This window comes from Heteronotia binoei, chromosome 2 (genome assembly GCF_032191835.1).
Source record: "Heteronotia binoei isolate CCM8104 ecotype False Entrance Well chromosome 2, APGP_CSIRO_Hbin_v1, whole genome shotgun sequence".
Taxonomy (NCBI): Eukaryota; Metazoa; Chordata; class Lepidosauria; order Squamata; family Gekkonidae; genus Heteronotia; species Heteronotia binoei.
Window position 1 is genome coordinate 158,551,515 of NC_083224.1, and position 20,495 is coordinate 158,572,009.

At 41.5% G+C, this 20,495-nt stretch overlaps 1 protein-coding gene across 2 annotated transcripts in view; it reads right to left on the reverse strand.

Moving 5' to 3' along the window:
* Positions 1–826: 826 nt before the first annotated feature.
* The window catches only part of NR5A2 (nuclear receptor subfamily 5 group A member 2), a 183,835-nt gene continuing 164,166 nt past the window's right edge, over positions 827–20,495 (reverse strand). For both annotated transcript variants that reach the window (XM_060232348.1, XM_060232347.1), the window contains exon 7: positions 827–1,665. In XM_060232348.1, the coding sequence (XP_060088331.1) occupies positions 1,418–1,665 (248 nt within the window). In that variant the 3' untranslated portion in view covers positions 827–1,417. The remainder of the gene's footprint in view (positions 1,666–20,495) is intronic.

Here is a 20,495-nt window from a genome sequence, read left to right on the forward strand (position 1 = left end):
GTGGTTTGCCATTGCCTTCCTCTGCAGAGTCTTCCTTGGTAGTTTCCCAGCGAAGTGCAGACCCTGCTTAATTTATAAGATCTGATGAGACTGGGTTATCCCTTGCCATCTTCCATCCCCTTCTCCCACACTAGATATCCAGTAATTTGTTTGTTTACTTCATTTATACCTTGCCTTTCTCCCTAACTGGGAGCCAAGGTTGCTTACATTGTTCTCCTTTCCTCCATTTTATCCTCACAACACCACCCTGGGGTATGTTAGGCTGTGAGGTGTGACTGGCCCAAGGTCACTTAGCAAACTTCCATGGTAGAGTGGGAATTTGAACCTGGGTCTTCCAGATCCTAGTCCAACACTCCAAGCACTACACCACACTTTCAATAAGGTATAAATGGAACTCTCTGGACTGTGTTGCCTTCTTAAATGCAAGTACTTCAGTTTAGGTTGCTGACTGACTGTGGTTAGAGATGCTGTCGCTTGAAATCTCCAGGAAAGTTCTTGTTTTTAAGAGAACTTCTGAAAGAATAATCGTATCCACAAGCTTATTTGGCACTAAAAAGCTCTGAGTAGCCATTCCAGCAATGTTTGAGCTACTACACTGGAAACATGGTCCAAAGATGTTGCCTAATCTTGACACTTGTGGCTATTCCTCATTCCTTCAGCAGCAGAAGGATACTGCCTGACCAAACAACATGAACACAATGACACCCCCTCCCCCCCCTCCCCTGCTTTGGAAACATATTAAGAATGCCAAGCTAATATACAAACAGATCCCCCTCTTGTATTAACTGTTTGCAGGCTTGAGTCACAGACAGTCCAAAAACCAGGCTTTTGTTTATTTTTTTTTTATTTTGGTGGTGCTACTATCTATACTGCAGATGTGGCCAACCCCAGATCTTTATTACAGATTGGTGTCACATCCTTGCTTGGAGAAGAGAGGAGTTCAGTTCTTGGAAGGATGGCCCAAGGAGGCTGCAATTTTACATCCTTCAGAGGTGTTTGCAGTCCTGCTAACCACTGAAGGAACTTAGTGCATATAAATCCCCTCACCTCTTTTAGCTTAATAACACAGTTAAAAGGTGTTCTGAAATTTCTCTCCATAGTGGTAGCTGACAAGGTGTAACTTACAAGAACTGTGCAGTCCTTTTGTTTGTTTCACGTTAGCAATGGTATCCATTTCCTTTCCATCCAGTGATGAAGTCCTATACATGTTCCTTTGGGGAGACCGGGTAGCATTTGATTCACAGTTTGCAATACAAATACCCTGATACATCACTTATTTACTATTAAGTATTTGATTATTATACATTTTTTTTGCAAAGTTCTTTTAAAACCAAGTTCTTTTAATTAGGGTTGCTTGGAGCAGTTCAGAGTAATTTTTTTTCTTTTCTCAAACGCAGAAGCTGAAAAAGGATATAATTTATGCTCTTTTTGCATGCAGCATTTCAATGAGGAGGTTATTACATGGCACGTCCCCATTCAGGTGTTTGTAGTAGAGGTATTCTTCAGCCTGCATACTGATCGCTCGGATTTCTGGGAGCCGCAGGAGAAGCTGCCCAAATTTGTCTGTCTGTTGCGGGTAGTTGCACATTGTGTAGTCCAGCAAAGCAGTATTTACTTGTTCTTGAACACCTTCCACCAGCTGGAAGTTCTCTAGATTTTTGACATCTGCATGAACGAAAATTTAAAAAGGATACACAATCATAACATATAACTTTATTGTAAATATGATAAAACATGCAATTTACTTCCTATTTACTAAAGTAGTGTTTTGCTCAACCATTGCCTTTTCCTTTTGACAAAAGGATACTTTACGCGCTGTTGAATATTCAGTAAAAAACCCCTTTGCCAAGTTTCCTGGGAAAATGATCACAGCACAGCTTTAGCGGAATGTCTTGTTGAAATTCTGCCTATACCTCAGATCAATTAGTCACCAATGGATTTTGAGCAAGGTCAACTTTCCTCACTCCCCCCCCCCCCAAAAAAAAAATCTTATAAAGGGAAAGGCTGAGGATTCCTAACATCGAGGACGGTAATATATTGCCAGCAAATGAGTCCCTTGAGGAAGATGTAACTTTAACCCGTTATATTACACAATTCATATAATTCTGTATTAATTTTTCTGACCCAAGGTGAAATCTGTGTCCAGGGTATGATGCAGTTAATTCTAATAAAAATGACAGGGTTCTTGTTTCTTTTTGACATTTGCTAAATTATTCTGAAAGCCTTTGACTTGTCTTACCCTATGCTAATGAACCATCTGGTACACTCCAGTGACTGCCAAAATAACCTGCCTGACCCGAATCCCTCAAAATATTTTTTCAATCACTAAGGTTTTTCCTCTTTTATTTTTCTTCTCCTGTCATTTAAGCAGATTGAATAGTGAGTATGTGTGTATATAGGCATACACACTACTGTGTGTGTATATCTTGATATATTTCCTTTCCTTGTTTTTGGATGATGTGGGCTGTAATCCTAAAACGAAGGCTTATAGAAGTCATATGAATTGTAATTTGTTTTCAAATGTATCAACATCAGCATTCTATTGCAACAAATTGGATCCTGTACATCTGTTCTTCTAGTGCTTCCCTCTTGTGTAAGGAGACTTCCCCTGACACCTCTTGCATAAGAGGAAGGCTAGAGAAAGCACTGGCAGTGCAGATCTGCAGGATCAAACCCACTAGCTAAATTCAGTTTTGGAGCAACAGCAGGTACATGGATTTGGTTGAAATAGAGATACCTGGTTACAACCCTGAGAATGAACATTTGCCTGTAAATGCACCAGTTATATTAGAAACTGGGTACCCATGGGTGCTCCTGCCCACTCCTTCCTTTGTCCTTCAGTCTGAGACTGAGAATGGACCAAGCATCCCAAGCAGGGCTCTCATAGCTCTTGTTTGATTGGTGCATTTAAAGGCAAATACATATTCTCTGGGTTGCAAGAGGCCATTCCTCTTCTGAAATTAACTACTGCCACCTCTTGCTTTCCCTCTTTGGAAGACACTGGACACAGTCTATCAGGAAATACTCTACTCAAGGTTCTGTCTTGCAAGAAGACTCAGAGTGATGAAATGAAAACTAGATAACATAACAGCGAAGTGGAGCTCCTGTGCACTGGATGCTGCTTGTAGAGAAGTTTGGAGTGGATCAGGTACAAAGGTTGCAAACTATTTGTCCCAGAGAAATGGGTGAGATTTGTTTGGAGGAACTTGGAAAAATTGGAATGCTCCACAACTAATCCACTATAAACCAGTGTTTCTTGGATCACAGACTCACTCTTGTTATGTAATCCTGAAAAGTATCAATGCCATTATTTTTACTATGTAATATTAAATAAGCAACTGTTTCTACTGTGCAGTGCTCAGACAACCATTTAATCAATTCCACATTTGATATGGCCAAATTAGCTGTCTGTGGATGTAAAGCCTGTGCTAATGCATTCTAGATGAAAACAAGTAAACACCGTTCAGTTCCAAAGCAACATCTGAGATTGTGCTGTACAGCGGCATCAGTTTCTATGACGTTACCTGGATGTAATTGTCATTAAACAGCACTTACTTGTATGTAAGCATGCAAAGGATTGGCCGTTATAAGGGATTGTGCAAATCAGCTCAAAATTTGAATTGTGATCAAAGGACTTCTTGACTGATAACAGACAGATGATTTAAGCTGCCCCAGGGACAGCAGGCAGGTGGATCAAAAAAGTGCTTACACATGCGCACATCTGCCTGCCATCCCCGTCCTGTACGCAGCCCATCCTGGGCCAGATTGAAGCTGCCTCAGAAAGAAATTCTTAGGCGGCTCTGAGGTGCTTCCCTGGATTTCTGGACAGCTGAGAATTGCCTGGAGAGCGGTCAACAGGTGCACAAGTGCTCTGGAAGCTCCTCCTGGGCACACGCCATCCGTCCCTGTTCGGGGGCAGGCTGTGTGCCATCTGGAGGTTCCTGGCTACTCCTTTTCTGGTCAGCTCACTTCCAGGGCAGCTTGATTGTGCCCTGAGTCGGCCATCTGTTCTCAGCCCTTGTGTCTCCAGTTTTGGTGATGCTTTAAAGAAACATGGTTTATTGACAATAGTGGGTTGGATCTCAGATAATGTCCCTAATGTATGGTGCTTCCATTAGCAGAACAGAACTTTCCTGCCTCCCCCTTCCACTGTAGGCCACTAATCTTTCAAAATTCTGCTCTTGGGAAATTTGCCCTCCTTCCGGATCATGTGAGGACCAAATTACAGATCTATGAGAGGAGAATGGAATATTGTCATAAATCACTCATTCTTAGTGCTTTATGCCATTAGTAGAAATTAGAGGCTTTTCCTCATTCTTATTTTCCTCACTTGTAAATTTCTGTTTCTTTGGGGTGTGTGGTGTGTGTGCGCGTGTTTCTGTTCTGAACACGTTTTGCTCTCTCTAGTAGTGAATTTAATATTACATCAGTTTATGCCCGGTATATCTCCCTATAGTTTTTTTTGCAAGACAGAGGGAGCAAAATGAGAATGAGGAAAAGCCCTGAGTGGGATCCAACCAATTACTTGATTTTATTCATAGAAGTGCACAGTTGGATATAAGCCATGCTGTTCTGCAGACTGAATCAATGGGAGTAAGTTGATTTTTGCAGCTCATTCCTATGTTTACTCAGAAACTGTACAGTTACAGTTTCTGTACAACTGTACAAACTGTACAAACTACAGCTGAATCTACATTGCAGGCTACTACATGATTGATTTTTGATGGGCTATTTAGAATGTATGGGAGTATCCCCACCTTGCAAATAACTCTGCAAAAGTTTTTATTTAATTTTGTAAAATCCTGCTTCTCTGAAGCTCAACACAGCCAAGAACTGTTTCCAAGAAACCCCTCATAATATTAAAGAAATATATGCCAACCAGTGTTCCCTCTAAGCTGAGTTAGCATGAGCTAGCTCACATTTTTTAACCTCCAGCTCACACATTTTTGTCTTAGCTCAGGAAAAATGGCCCCAGAGCACAATAATTTATGCAGTAGCTCACATCTTTAATGCCAGTAGCTCACAAAGTAGAATTGTTGCTCATAGGACTCTGCAGTTCAGAGGGAACATTGATGTCAACACAATTAAAGCATACAGCAACTGCAGAAAACCCCCCAAATTCATTATCCCCCATATTCTAGGTTTCAAATGCCCTTCTCAATAGCACTCTTCTGTGAGCCAACTGGAAAACATGAAGGGAGAATCTTTGGGAAATTTGTTCCTTGTCCTGTCTGACTATGCAGGTCTACCCACACATAATTATCTTAATCACAACTGCTTTTTGGACTGCCTGAAATAAAAATACAAAACTCTTTTCCCCTTTACAAACACTTTTCTGGATGGTTGTCTAGTGGTGATTCTTAATTGGCACAAGTTACCAGATATAAGTGGCTATTTGCAAACCATGCTAATTGGACTGTTGCATCTCCCACTGCTACGTAATCAAATTAACTTTATTATTTTTAATAACACAGACTTTGTTATTTTTCAAGAGATTTTAGGTTCATTCTTTACTAAGGAATAGGTGGCATCTATTTCAAGTAGGTTGTGCCCACTTGTCTAACTGTCCAACTCTCATAAACAATTTACCATGCCGCAGGATTAGCTAAACTCCAACGGAAAAGCCTCCAAAATCTTGATTATTTTTTCTTCCTCTTACCATTTTTTTTAACATTTGAAAACTTCTTTATTTAAATGTCAGATTGAAGGGATTACATAAGCAGCATTAATATGGTATACATGTCTATACTATACCATCAAAAATACAAAATATATACTCAGTCAGGCAGCCACAAAGAGACAAAATTAATAATAACTCCATATACAGTATATCAGCTCACCGTGTTAATAAAATATAAGCTCAAAAGAATATTAATTCCTTGCAAAAAACATATTTTGGAATGATACATTGTTCACTTAGGTACCCAACAACAAGAAACCAAACTGCCTGAAAAGAAGTACAATTGTTACCTAACTTGGTAGTTAATGTTATTTGCAGTCTTCCCTATTAAAAAATATTCTCACAGTTTATTCTGCCACATATGAAGAGAAAGTGGGTTCTTGTCCCTCCATTTAGATGCAATAACTATTCTCGCTATAGCAAGGAAAATGGATATTAAAATATTTGGTTTTTTATTACAGGCAGAGTCAGGCCAAGAATACAAAAGAACAATTTCTGGCAAAGCTGGAACTGCCACTCCAGTTATTGTGTGTTCCTGTTGTAGAACTTGTTGCCAAAATTGATATATATGGGGGCAAAGCCATCAGCAATGTATAAAGTCCGCAAACCGCCCACAATTTCCCCAGCATTTTGGACTTACTTTGGGATATATTCTGGTTAACCTGCTAGGAGGAATATGCCACCGGTGTAACAATTTGTAAGAATTAAATCTGATATTAAAAATAGAGGAAAAGAGGCTTGGAGAAGAATAAATCTCTATCCAATGTGCATCCTTAATTCTAGAATTACAGATTGTGATGAGACAAGCAAAATTGGATACTTTTTAGATATTAGAACTTTGAATTCTGTATGATTTTTTAAAAGCAGTTCAAAAGGTTTTAATGGTATTTTAAGTTGTTCTCCATAACCTCGTTTTTGTATCATATTCCGTAACTGTAAAAATTTAAACCAAGGTATTTTCTCTCCAATCAGTGATTCTAATTCCTGTTTATTAATAAATTTATCCTTGTGAATCAAATCTATTATTCGTGTAACTCCTTTTTGTCTCCACTCTTTATAGATTTAAACAGTCTTGCTGGGGATAAAACCAGGGCTGATTCTCTTACCATTCTTGAATGTAAGTCCTTACACTAGGGGTGTAGCTCAAAGTCATGTAATTGTGTTAAGAGCTTGTTTTGGATAGAGGGTAAACAAACAGATTTGGCAATTGGAGCTGCACTTTAAGTATTATTTTCCCCTCTTCAATTCATTCAATAAACATTTTTCCTTCTTTACCCTCTGCTTCCTCCCCCCCCCCCAAAAAAGGTTGGATCATGCCCAACATTTCTGCTGATGGAAGGAACACTATTTTTGCTGAGTTCCTCCCTCCTATGACCTCCAGCTGCCCCCTCTCATGCTGTTCCCAGGGGTCCCTTATCCCCCAGGAGCAGCACTTCTGGGGGCAGTGGGAGGTGAAAACATTACACTTAATGGGTGGAAATACTTTCATCAACTTTCATTTTGGGCAAGATCCATATCAAAGATTTTCCTCAACATCAGTACCAACTCCCCCTTTCAACAAAATGTTTGACAATTTGATATATGACTGATTTACCCCACACATTTATTTTACTTATCTGTTATGATGTAATGCCTGTTTCTTTTCAAAGGCTTCAGACTGATACCAAAAGCAAAACAACAACCTAAGCGTTCATTAGAATCAACTGATAAAATCCTTCCACTTCTTACCAAAGATCATTGTATATGGCTAACAAACTCTTTCAGGCTTGGACTTCAGTGGATTTTCCTTTAAGTTATAATGAAGAGAACATTCAACTTGAGGTGCCTTTTAAAGATTTCCGTATGGCTTTCTCTGTAGTAGGCCCAGTCCTCTGAAATGGCTTACAAGAGTGGGTATGGAGGACATTTTCACTGAAAGCATTTAGGAAGGCATGCAAGTCAGTTTTATTTCAGGGTGTTTTGGATAGAGGGTAAACAAACAGATTTGGCAATTGAAGCTGCACTTTAAATCTGTGCATTTTTAATCTGTGCCTTGGAAGGTTTTTTTGGGGGGGGGGGGATTATCTTGTTTTTTATTTCATAATAGACACTTATGTTTTTGTATCCTTGCAACTTGTTGCTGCATTGTGAGCTGCCTTGAGTCTAAGGAAATAAGAAAGAGTATAGATATTGTAAATCAGTCATTGATATCCAAACATTTCCTTCCAAATAATTGTGCCTATTGACCTCATGTAAAGGTTTATGCTGCTTCTTGTGATTGGTCTAGCCAGGCTTTAGGATCAAGTAGTTTCTTATTTATATTTCATGGTATTGAACATGTTCATATTCAGAATCAAATTACTCTTGCTGTTAATCCCCACACCTAATGTTTCTGTACAGAGCAATATCAGCAGCAATTGAAAGGGTATACTTGAAGAGATGGCGTAGATGATCTCAGAATAGGTTGTGGCTACTTTGAAGATTTTATTCATTCATAAAGGAAGGGGTCTGTTTGAGATCATGCTACTAGACCAGAGGCTAATCCCTTTGGTTTTACAGCCATTGAGAGTACATGATGAAACCAAATCTTTTTTTAAAAAGGTAAAACAACCCAAAGCACCTCTAGGGAGATGATTATGAGGGTTTGCATCCATGATGGAGACTCAGTTGCTGTGTGCTTATTTCATATTGGAATTTATTCATCATACATTTGTCATGGAATAAAGTAGTTTATAACAGTTTGCTTTTAAAAAATAGTGAGCTAGCGAACAGCAGTTTTCTACCTACACCAACACTGAGTGGAATATATTAAGTAAATATACATCTGGTGTCTTTTATGAAGACAAAGAGATCAGAGCAAAACTAAAATCATAATTGAGTTTGACTTGTTAAATGTTGCATTTAAAAATGACATCTCTAATTGGTTGTGCATTAAACTGCATATTAAGCAATCATTTTGATCGCCTTCGTATTGTATGTGTGAAAGGGATTGGTGAAGGAGAAAGAAAACCTCCCTGTTGTGGATGTTGAAAAACATGTATCAGTTGCTGCTGTTGCAGGACAGGCATTTGATTTATTAATAGAAAATTATTTACCTTCAGGAAAAAAAAACTCTATTAAGAAAAACAGAAGGGGAAAAAATGGCAATTGTTGGGGAAATCCAAATGCATTGCCAGCAGAATTCCACTAATGTCAGAAGTGCCACAAAATCAAATCTGTAACTTTAACAAGACAGTCTTTGAATTTTTAAGCTACTGTTCTGTTAATATCCAGGTGCTTTATATGTCTAAGTACAGAACTGAGAATTCCTACTCTTAAGCATAATTTAAGAAATCAGCATTTCTGAGGTTTAAAAAGATTTGTACAATTAAAAAGGATGAAAATAGCCTCTTTCTTTCCATATTGCCTTTCAAATCCCAACAACAAGGAAAAAAAGCATTTTGTGTGTTACTGCAGTAAGTACCAATCTCTTATCTCTTCCACTTTATTCACTCAGGGACTAATTATCAACTTTTTATATGAAACAGTCTTACTGTGTGCTCACAGTGGGGCATATTTCTTTTCCCATCCTTATTGGAGAGTAAACCCTGAGGTCTTGTAGAATATATTATATTTTGTACGAGTACTTGCAATAGCATTTCTGTCAAACACAGAATTTGTCTCCTCTATAGTTTATTTCTGAAGATAAAGTCTAAAAAAAAAATTAGAGGTGCCACTAGCAACTCCATAGTTACTCTAAAGGTTTGTCAGCATTCCCTTTAAAATTCTGATTTTTAATGGTTTATCCCTCTACCATAAAACCGTGACTTTAGCTCAAACTTTGCATACAGAATTCAGCTTGAACAGAGCACGTCTGCATATTTTTAAAAAATGGGTCTGGCCTTTAGAGGGGGAGGAATATAAAAATATTTAGGTTTCAGAGAGACTTCCTCTCCTTACATTCTAGACATGAAAAACTGAAATTTGGTGCGCTATTAATCTATAGAGAACACACGCTGGTTTGGGGATTTTGAAAAGGAAAAATGAAAGGGAATGGGAGATTCAGCTTTGAAAAGTGGTTACTATGAAGGAGCTGTGTAAGTACTTTTCAAAGAAAGTTAAATTAATTTTTATTGCACAACATGGATATTTTACTGAGTGCATGCAATGAATGTGTGACCCGCACAGTCTTGAACCTTCATCTAGATTGAAGTGAAATTCAGGAATGAAGTACCAATGACCTGTAACAAATGGTTTTCATACATGCCACATGCCCCCCTGGAGCCTGATCTCAAGTAATGAAGGAACAATGTTCTGAGGGTATTTCCATTCTGATGTTGCTCCTGGGAGATAATTTCAAGAAAAGAGGTTGGTTTAGAGATGTTAGCTAGTTGACTGAAGACTGGAACATCAAGTAACAAGCTGCATGTGTGAATGGATCATCAGAGAGAGCCAGCATAGTACTGTAATTTGGGTGATGGACTAGGGTCTGAGAAACCCAGGTTCAAATTCCCACTGTGCCAAGGAAGCTCAGTGAGTGATCTTGGGCTATTCACTCTCTCTCAGACTAACCTACCTTACAGGGTTAATGGAAGAAAGGAGAATGATATATACTGCCTTGAGCTCCTTGGAAGAAAGACAGAATAAATGTACTAAATAAATAGGTCATATAACACTGGCTGACATTTCATGTCACATCATGTCACCTTAGGCACAATTTCTGTATTGTATCACGTCAATGTATGGCCAAATGTTTTCCAATGAAGCCTCTTAATATATTTAGCTGTCAAGGTCTCATGGATTAATCAGGAGCATGTGTGAACCAGTTCTAGCAGATTTCAGAACCACAATGCAAATACATGAAGGCCCATTGAAAGAAGCCAAACTTCTGGAAATTTGAAGCCATGGGAAAGAAATGGAAATTTTAGGGAAAACTGAAATACATGCAATATTTACTATCAAACCCCTTCCTTCCTTCCTTCCTTCCTTCCTTCCTTCCTTCCTTCCTTCCTTCCTTCCTTCCTTCCTTCCTTCCTTCCTTCCTTCCTTCCTTCCTTCCTTCCTTCCTTCCTTCCTTCCTTCCTTCCTTCCTTCCTTCCTTCTTTTCAGTGCATACATAGCAATCAATTAGTCCATATAAAATCAGTTCATCCTAAACCAGGGGTGGCCAAACTTGCTTAATGTAAGAGCCACATAGAATAAACATCAGATGTTTGAGAGCTGCAAGACATGAACATCAAATGTTTGAGAACTGCAAGGAAGGAAGGAAGGGTTTAACACCTCCCCAAGTGTTTCCCATTGTACACTAGGTGGTGCTCAAGACAACAAGGCTTTGATGACTCCTTATATCAGTCATGCATTCCCAGTTTCTAATGGTGATGGAATGTGTAAAGGGATCGTAAGAGGCCCAAGTTCAAGCCCTATATGAAAACATTTGCTGTTTCTAGTCTACTAGAATTCCGGAAGTGTTTTCCCCCAATTTACTGCATATGGAAAAACCAGGGCTTTTTTTTGTAGCAGGAACCCCTTTGCATATTAGGATACACCCCCCTGATGTAGCCAATCCTCCAAAAGCCTACAGGGCTCTTCTTACAGGGCCTACTGTAAGGGTTGGAGGGTTGGCTACATCAGTGGGGTATAGCCTAATATGCAAAGGAGTTCCTGCTACAAAAAAGGCCCTAGGGAAAACAGTCTCTGTTCCTGCACTGAGCTCCTATGATGAAAACATTTTCTCCCATTCTAAACAGCCGTGATGGCTGAGGCAGGCAAACTTTTGGGGCCAAGTGATGGGGAAAATGCACCATCTATCTGTGAAGATGTCGGTATGCTGGCAAAGAAAAGTGGGGTGGGAGAGAGAAGGGCTGTACTTGGGTAGGCATGCTGGCATCAAGCAAAGCCCCAGTGGTGCTTCTTCTCAAGGATTCCTCTCGGGTTTGACTGGTGGCCGTGGAGGTCTGGGCTGCAATGATAGGCACAAGCCATATCTGTTGCCTTCTCTTGCACTGCTGTTGCCAGTAATGCTACCAGTGCCCCACTTGCTTGGGTGGAAATCTGGCTCAGGGAGCCAAGCAAAGTGGACTGCTGTTAGCTCACATGCCAGGATCTGCCTACTTTTGCTGTATGCCTGGCACCATGGTTTGGATCCCATCTAGTTTTCTGCAGGCTCAAGGGTGTGTGTGTGTGATTTTTGTCACCTCCCCCATGATTCCTCCTAAACTATTCCTCAGGATCCCCCCCTCCCAGGAGCTGCATTCTGGGGTATGTTTTGGGACTTCCATGGGAGGAAAGAATCAGTGAAAATCTAGGTGGAATTTAATCTAGGTGGAATTCAAATCCAAATGTCACCATATTTACTGTTTCATAATAGTGGATACTCACTCTATGTGCGTCCAAATTAATTCATTAGTCATTTAGCTCCATGCAGTGGGGAGAAATCCTTTCCTCAATTAGTTGGGCCATAGTCATTAGGCTGTCCTTGTCTACCAGTTCTCGACTGCAACTCTATCCAGTCATTCAAAGCAGGGACATTATATGTATGTAGATGAAATTGAGCTTCCAACTTTGGAGTGGGAATTTCAGGAGATAGGGCCTGGGGAAGGTGGGGTTTGGGAAGGGGAGAAATCTCAGTGGGATGTAATACTATAGAATCCACCTTCCAAAGCAGCCATCTTCTCCAGGCAAACTGATTTCTGTTGTCTAGAAATCAGCTGTAATTCCAGATGATCTCCAGGCCCCACTTGGAAGTTGGCAACCCTAAGTGGAAAGTGGAATCTTGCCTTATTGGCCCCATCCCCCAGACATCCATGCACACAGATTAATGTCTGTGGTGAGCTCCATACATAAAAATGTATACTATTTGAATGCGTTCACACACACACTAAATAACTTGCTTTGCAACTGGGTTTTTATTGTGTATGAATAGCAAAATACACTTGCAAACAGCCGCCATGTGAAAGCACCCTTTGAGTGCAGATACACTGCAAAAAGCAGCATTGTATTCATATGTACATGGCCTCTGGCATACATTTGTGTAGTGCACTCTGCAAACATTCACATGTATGTGTAAACGTCTGGGGTGGTAGGGACAGTGGGCAAGATCCTGCTCCACTCTTTGTGTGTAGAATGTATTCACTTTGATCAACTGAACAGTGCTTTAGGCTACCAGGGCTTTTTTTGAACAGGAATGCAGTTCCGGCTGGCCTGGCACCAAGGGGTGTGGCCTAATATGCAAATGAGGTCCTACTGGGCTTTTCCTACAAAAAGCCCTGTGTGAAACAATGGTGATATCAGGGTGTGTGGCCTAATATGCAAATGAGTTCCTGCTGGGCTTTTTCAACAAGAAAAGCCCCGTAAGCTACTATCACAAAATCCTAGGAGAGGGACCCCCCCTTACAATAATAGCATTTATTATGGAAATGGAAAATAGTACAGGATCATGGATATTGCTAGCTGTTGCTAAACTTTCTCAGAGTAAAAGACTAATGGGGGGAAAAACAAGGAAATTAGCACACCACATTAACAACCATCTGATGACCAGTCAATATTTTTCTGTATAAAGAAATGGGTGATGATGACCCTTCCTTTTTTGAGGTGCACTTAAGTTTTAAAAACTATACACAGGGCCAGCGCAAGCTAGTCGGCGGAGCAGGCCGCTGCCAAGAGGGGCATCTGGCCACATGGGCACCCTGCAGGGTGGGAGCATGCTGGTCAGTTTCACACCCACTGCCTCCACTGCGCTGTGCCACTTTGGGCTGTGCTGCTTTTCCTGGCTGCTGCCACACTCCTTGCTGCCACCTCCCCACCTGCCTGGCTGGCTGCTGGGAGTGGAGGAGGTGGTGGCACCTGACATGGGGTTTGGGATGGGACTGGCAGTGATAGGTGTGCAGAGGGAACGAGGAGCTGCATGGCTGGTGGGCTGGCCGAGCTCTGGCTGTGCTGAAAGGGTGAGCTTGTGGTAGGCTTCCCAAACCTCCTGCCCTGGCGGGGGACCCCAGGATAGCCCATTTCTCTCCCGCTTTCCAAAAATCTGGAAGCGGGGTGGGGGGGGGTATGGCGTCTGGGAGCGATTCTGTTGTGAGCAGTTGCTTAAGGTGGAGAGCTCAGTTCCTCTGCACGAGAAGAGCCAAGCCGAGTCCAGGAACACCTTAAGAGACCACCAAGATTTTTAGGGTTATAAACAGCTTTCAAGATTCAAAGCCCCCTTTGTCTGATCTTCTGAAGGGAACTTTGGTTGCAGTCACACACACAAAGGTAGGAGGGCCTCCTGGAGCGGGGCAGCGGGGGGAGTGGTAAGTTAACTGCATACTGCCTAGCCTTTGTAGGATTGCCGCCCCCCCCTGCGTTTTATGGCTCCTCTCTTTCACTTCCCAATCCCGGTGTTTACACAGAGAACCTGCTGGGATCAATTTGCAGCCACTTTGCATTCCACAGGCTTCTGTCATCCCACTTCTTCATAATCTTCTTCTTTTTGCACATTTACTTGGAAGCAAAACCCAGTGTTTCGGCTGAGCTTACTCCCTACTAGGCGCAAGAAAGATCGCAGTGCCTCTGTTTCCTGCTGTAGAGAGCTGCCCCAACCTTGTGCACGCTGATTTGGGAGCGCTCTTTGAAGTAGGCATGCTGAATTAAGGCTGCTGTTCTAAGCAGTGTTACTGGGTGAACTTGCCTTCTGAGCTTAGGGTTGCCAATCCCCAGGTAGGGACAGGGGATCCCCTGATTTGGAGGCCCTTTCCCCACTTCAGGGTCATCAGAAAGCAGAAGGGGGGGGGGGAAATGTCTGCTGGCCACTCCATTATTCCCTATGAAGATTGATTCCCATAGAATAATGGATAATTGATCTGTGGGTATCAGGGCTCTGGGGGGGCTGTTTTTTGAGATAGAGGCACCAAATTTGTATCATAGCATCCAGTGCCTTTTCCCAAAATACCCTCCAAGTTTCAAAATAATTGGACCAGGGGATCCAATTCTATGACCCCAAAAGAAGGTGCCCCTAACTTTCATTATTTCCAAAGGAGGGAAGGCATTTAAAAGGTGTGCAGTTCCTTTAAATATGATGGCAAGAACTTCCTTTGGAGTTCAAATATGCTTATCATGCCCTTGCTGCTGGCTCCACTCCCAAAGTCTCCTGGCTCCACTCCCAAAGTCTCCTGGCTCCACCCCCAAAGTCCCCAGATATTTCTTGAATTGGACTTAGCAACCCTAGCTTGTGGGGAGAGAGTGCCTGCCCAGAGGCCTGCAGCCGCTTGTCCCTCCCTGGCTCCAAGCTGGTCAGCCTGGACTGCTTGGGAGACAAGATGTGGCCAGCAGAACCACACTGCATCATTGTGCTCACCCCTTGCAGCATGTGACCCCAAGCACATGGCAAGGAAGTAAGGCACGCAAGGTAGTACTTTCTCCAGAGCTGGGCTAGAAATCCCTCAAGTTGCAGTGGGCTTTGGGGCTTGCTGGTCAGCAGTCAGCCAGCCAGGACTGGGGCAGATAGGGTCGGGGGAGCTGGACTTGGAAAGCCCTTCCTCACTGCTCACCACTGGCCCTGGTGCCCCATCAGCTACAGTGAGGAGAAGCAGAAGCAGTGACAGCAGCAGCAGTGGCAAGAGTGGCACTGGTGCCTGGGTGTCTGGCATCAGGAGAAACCTTCATTTCCTGGTCCCCAGCCATCTGTGCCAGGGGAACTGCCAGGCCAAGGGTGCTGCTGCCAGCTGGATTCAAAGACCTTTGGGTGGGGGGAATTGGTGCTGCTGCCACCAGCCATGCAGTCAGGCCCTGATGCCAGTGCAATGCCCAGCACCCTCCCGAACACAGATGTGGCCCCCCCTCTATCCATTCTACAGATCTCTTCAGACACTCCTTCCCCCTGGAAGGGGCGACATAACAGAGGATGCACTTGTCTGGGCAGAAGGTAGGCTTGCCCATTGGCAGGGGGGGGCACCTTCAGAGGAGCCTTGGCTAGGGCACCAAAAATCCTGGCATTGGCCCTGACTATACAAGTGATTCCAAAGTGGTACTGGTGCACAGAACTTTTGACACTGGCCTAAACAGGACCAAAACCAGCAGAGCACTATTTTATCCCTGTCTCCTTATTGTGGACATAAAATATTTTGAAGTTCATTGGAGCGTCAAATCAGATCCATTGTTTTAGAAGTTTGGACTTTTTCAAGTGCATTACAACAAGCAGTGCATTTCATTCATGCAGAAATAATAGGTTAGGTAAAATGATATTTTCTTTTAAATGTGAGATAAGCTGCTTACAAAGTAGGTGAATGTTGGACTTATTGGTGTGAATCCCATTTCAGCTTCTAACTATTAAGGACAGCTAGAACTACAATTTGTTACAGACCAGTTCACAATTGAAATAAAAGCACATTTTACAACGTTTTATGGCATCCAGCTGCCGGGTGTACTGTTTAAAATTATGTTTTTCTCTCTCTCTCTTTTTAAAAGACATGTAAAATGGTGCCTTCTTATCCATGCTTCTTTTCCTTACTAGATTGGAAACCCTCTGAACCAGGGATGCTTCTCCTTTGGCATACAGAGATGTGTGTTTTGGGTGGTCTTGTGCAATAAATCACTGCAAACAGAATCCATATGTTGTAAGGGATAGTTCCAGGGAACTTTTCAGTCCCAAGGCTCTGTATGTTGAAGATGTGAAGAAATGCTAAAGATGAGCATATTTCTTAGCATATTTGGAGTAATTTTGTTTCGCTGCTAAGTAACTGTAATTCACCCCCCTATGTGAGCAGGCTTCCATTCTTCAGTTCAATGAAAAAGACTCCTTGTTGTGGACTGACAGCTAGTTGCTCCAGTGATGCGATGTAAATCAGGAGGCAAGTTAAGCTCTTATGGGTAGGGAAGCTCTGCATTGGCATTAGAATTTCTGCCACCTACAAGAGTCATGGAACTGGAGCTAATACTTTTTTGTTGCATGAGGGGTAAATAAGAACTTGGCCCACTTAATGTTGTTTCACACAGATACTTAAATCTTAATTTTGATTATTTAAAGGTCCAAGGAAGATTTTTCAATAAAAAATAGCTAAGAATTCAGTTTCAGTATGAAACTATATTTTGAAGCCGTAAGAACTTCTCCAAAGAGGTGAACATGAAAGATTAATAGATGGATTATTTTATGCTGAAGAAAGTCAATATTTTTTGCCATAATTCAGGCACAAGTCTTATTGAATTCTTATGTCCGTTCATCAACATTCATCTATAAATGGGGAGAAAACCCCATGCATATTTTTTTAAAAACCTGTTTATGAGGAAATGTATTCTGTCATCAGAATACACAAATTTTAAGCTCCAGTTGTTGAATTTAGCTGGTACTAGATGTCTGGCTCGCCTCAGGATAAATTCAGCTAATCAAATGAGGAAAACAGTCTCAGGTATGATAAAATTTACAAAATAGCTATATGCCATCTTAAGGTTGTTTTTTATTTGAATTCAAGACTTCTGTGGGGTTCCCCCCTTCAGTTTTCTTATGTTATTAGAATAAGACATGTGGTTTAGTTTGTTCAGGAGCCAAGTCCAAACTATGAATAAACCAGTGTTACCATATGAAAGAGAATTAAGCAGGCAGCTCCAAGCGGGGATATATTAAGCCAAATTTTAAGCTCCAGTTGTTGAATTTAGCTGGTACTAGATGTCTGGCTCACCTCAGGATAAATTCAGCTAATTTAATGAGGAAAACAGCCTCAGGTATGATAAAATTTACAAGAGCGCTCAGTCGAATACTTTTTGTTATAAATACTAGCTCAAAGGCATTCTTCTGGTCTTTGGCATCAGGATAGTATTTTTGCATGTAATTATGGCATTTCAAGTTTTTATGAGATAAGTTAAAATATTAGTTTTGCTAACTATAGCATAAAGGGCTGGTGGCTCTACTATACAATACAATATATAGAAGGATTTGCAATACAGTACCTTTTGACAAAAAATGATTGTAATTTATAGATACTGAAACTGCATCTGGTGATCTTCCAGTCCAGATCTCTCTCTCTCTCTCTCTCTCTCTCTCTCTCACACACACACACACACACACACATACAGCAGCCAAAATAAACAGTTTTCAATCCCACACTTGTGTAGTCCCACTGGGGTAATTTACTCACGAGTTACTGAAGTTCCAAGTTCTTCAGACTAACACAGGGAAACCAAAGGTTCTTGTTTACCCTTTACTATACAAGTGACCTCTGAAAAGATTATAAAACAAACAGAGAGTCTGGTCTGCTTTCACAGCTACTGGGGGTAGCTATGTTGTTCTGCTGGCTCACCCCACCCCCATTCAGCCTGGCTCCTAGATTTAAAGGCAGAGACACACCAACTAAAAAGCAAGCCTTTCCAAGTGTCTTCTTAAGTCTTCTAAAGTGGAAAGGCACATGCTGGTTGTTGGGGCAGTGCTTTCCCCCTGCCAGCCAGCTGACTGAGGGTGGGAAGGAGCCTGCAAAACCAGGAGATCCCCTGCTGGGACCTGGGGTTTAGTAAACCTAGTCCTAGCAGAGATATAAGGAAAAAGACATATCTATGCAACCAAGGGTGCTAAGACTTTCTCTCTCTCTTAAAAAAGATAAAGCTGGGAATTCAGAGAAACTGCTTCACCTATTGTTGCAACTGTACATCAGCATAATACATGCTAGCACTGATTTTTAAAGAAAGATAGCAAAAGCCCTGGGTGACTACTTCTGGGGTACTGGGGCAGGGAAACTGTGGGTGAACCTGTTTTGTAGAAGCTCCATGCTATGCTTTTTCTGCATCTGCATTAGCAATGGGGAAACCACTAAGTCCTGTTCCGAAGCCCCATACTCTTGTTCTTCCCCTTCCTTGAACCACACTAAATAAGCTTGTATCTGCCATGTGTTATTTGGTTTATTTTTTGAGCATTCACACAGCATAATCCTGTAATCTTCTGCTTTCTGGTCTCTCACATCCCCTGACCCCTTTCTGGAAAGAACACAGTCCAAGCACAGTAGCAAACCATCTAGACAGGAAGGTGTGCATTTTCAAGGTCCCGCCCATGCAGCCTACATCAGTGCCATTCCCCTTCATCAGCCACTCTCTGCTGCCATTTTCTCTGCCATACCACCACAGGGCTTTCTGAGGGCTTTTTAAAACAATCAGTAATTTCTGCTGAGCTATAATGTTGAATGCTATATTGCCACATTCTACTAGTTCCTCTGAATTCCCATATTCATAAAAAAGTAATTTCCTTGCCCTTTTTATCCCCCACAACCAAAAGGGTTAGAGACTTAATAAAAAAAAAACAATAAAGCTGTGTATTCAGAGGAATGAGTCAATTGTGGCAATAGATCATTATAACATTATGCACAATAGTGTAATACCAATTACCTGTTTTAAAAAATGCTTTCCTGTGGCACGGTGTAGGAAAAATGCTGGCAAGATCATGGTTGATGGAGAAGAGTGCACACAAAATTCCCAAAAGGGCAATTGGCTGGCAGTGCAAATGCCTCTGCATTTGTGGCAGTGATCACAAGCAAAAAGGGAGTCCTTGTCAAACTGAAGATCACAAATAATATAAGATGATTCAGGAACTGACTAGCACTTAGTTTCTGATCAAACAAGGAGGAGAATAAAATCCTACATTTATGATTTCTTAATTAGGTGGTTAATGTCAAATGGCTATCAATAATTTTATATAATGAAGAGGATCCAGTGATTCTATTTTACATGGGGAAAACATTGTTTCTATGCATGTGTCACACATGAGAGTGAAGTGTTGCCTATTTGTTTTGTCTTGATGCCATGAATTGAATACTGCTTTGAAAAACACGCTGGCCATCAAGAGCAGCTTTTGTTAGTGTAGGAGGGAAAGCAGTGGAAAAGGGCAGGTGGAGAAATCTTAGGGTGCATTCAAAACACCACATGCAGCTTTTTGGATCCTGACCAGTGTAAATTAAAAATGCATCCAGCTGCCTTGGGGGCATATGTCATTTGTGTCTGAAGGACAGTAAATCCATACTGTGGATTTGTCTTGTGCACTCCAGGGCATGCTGGGCAGGTTGCAGCATGAAAACCTGACCACAGAAACTTGTCACAAGACTAATTGTTATAGTAGCGCTTTGCCTGAAGCACTATACTGCTTTTTAAAAGAGCCCTACAAGTCCATGGAACTACTCTAAAGGAAGTGGTTTATAGACCACAACGCCGGCATGGCATTTGTTACTGATATAAATGGCAGGGGTTACAAAAAAAAGTGGCAAACTCTTTCTTTCTTTTTTTCTTCCTTCCCTTCCCTTCCAGTTCTTTATCCCCTCCCCGCCAAATGAGGCAGAAGCTGAACTCAGCATATGCATTTTTTGACTCCCTTCATGTGTTGAGATTCTAACATTGCGTTAAGATCCTAACATTTTCACCCTCTGTGTGTGAAAGCAAAACTTTTCTTTATGCTCTTAAGGATGAGGGGCCAGATACCACATTTCTCTATGGTAACCCATATCACAGAAAATCCACAACTTTAAAGACTTAGCTCTGTGTGCAAAATGCACCCGGAGCTGTTGTGTAGGTGGCCTTGCCCATTTGCTTCAATAGAGTGTGGAGCTTCTATAGAGTATGTTGGGGTAGTCAGAGCAACCAGTCTAACGGGTTGAGGTCACTGAAATTGCAAATTGTATGTAAAGGGTATCCTTCGTAATCACTGCATTTTTTTTAAAGCAAGGTGGTAGCTTAAAAAGGGTTAGTCCTTTGCAGTTTTGTCAATGAAGCATGAATTGCTTTCACATGATGGGGATGCTTCCTCATTCTGCTCTTATTGGCACTGCAAATGCATAGACATAGACATGTACAGTGGCAACTGAGATTCCACATGTGGTATCCCATTCCAACTTCTTCACCATAAGTAGTCTTTTTT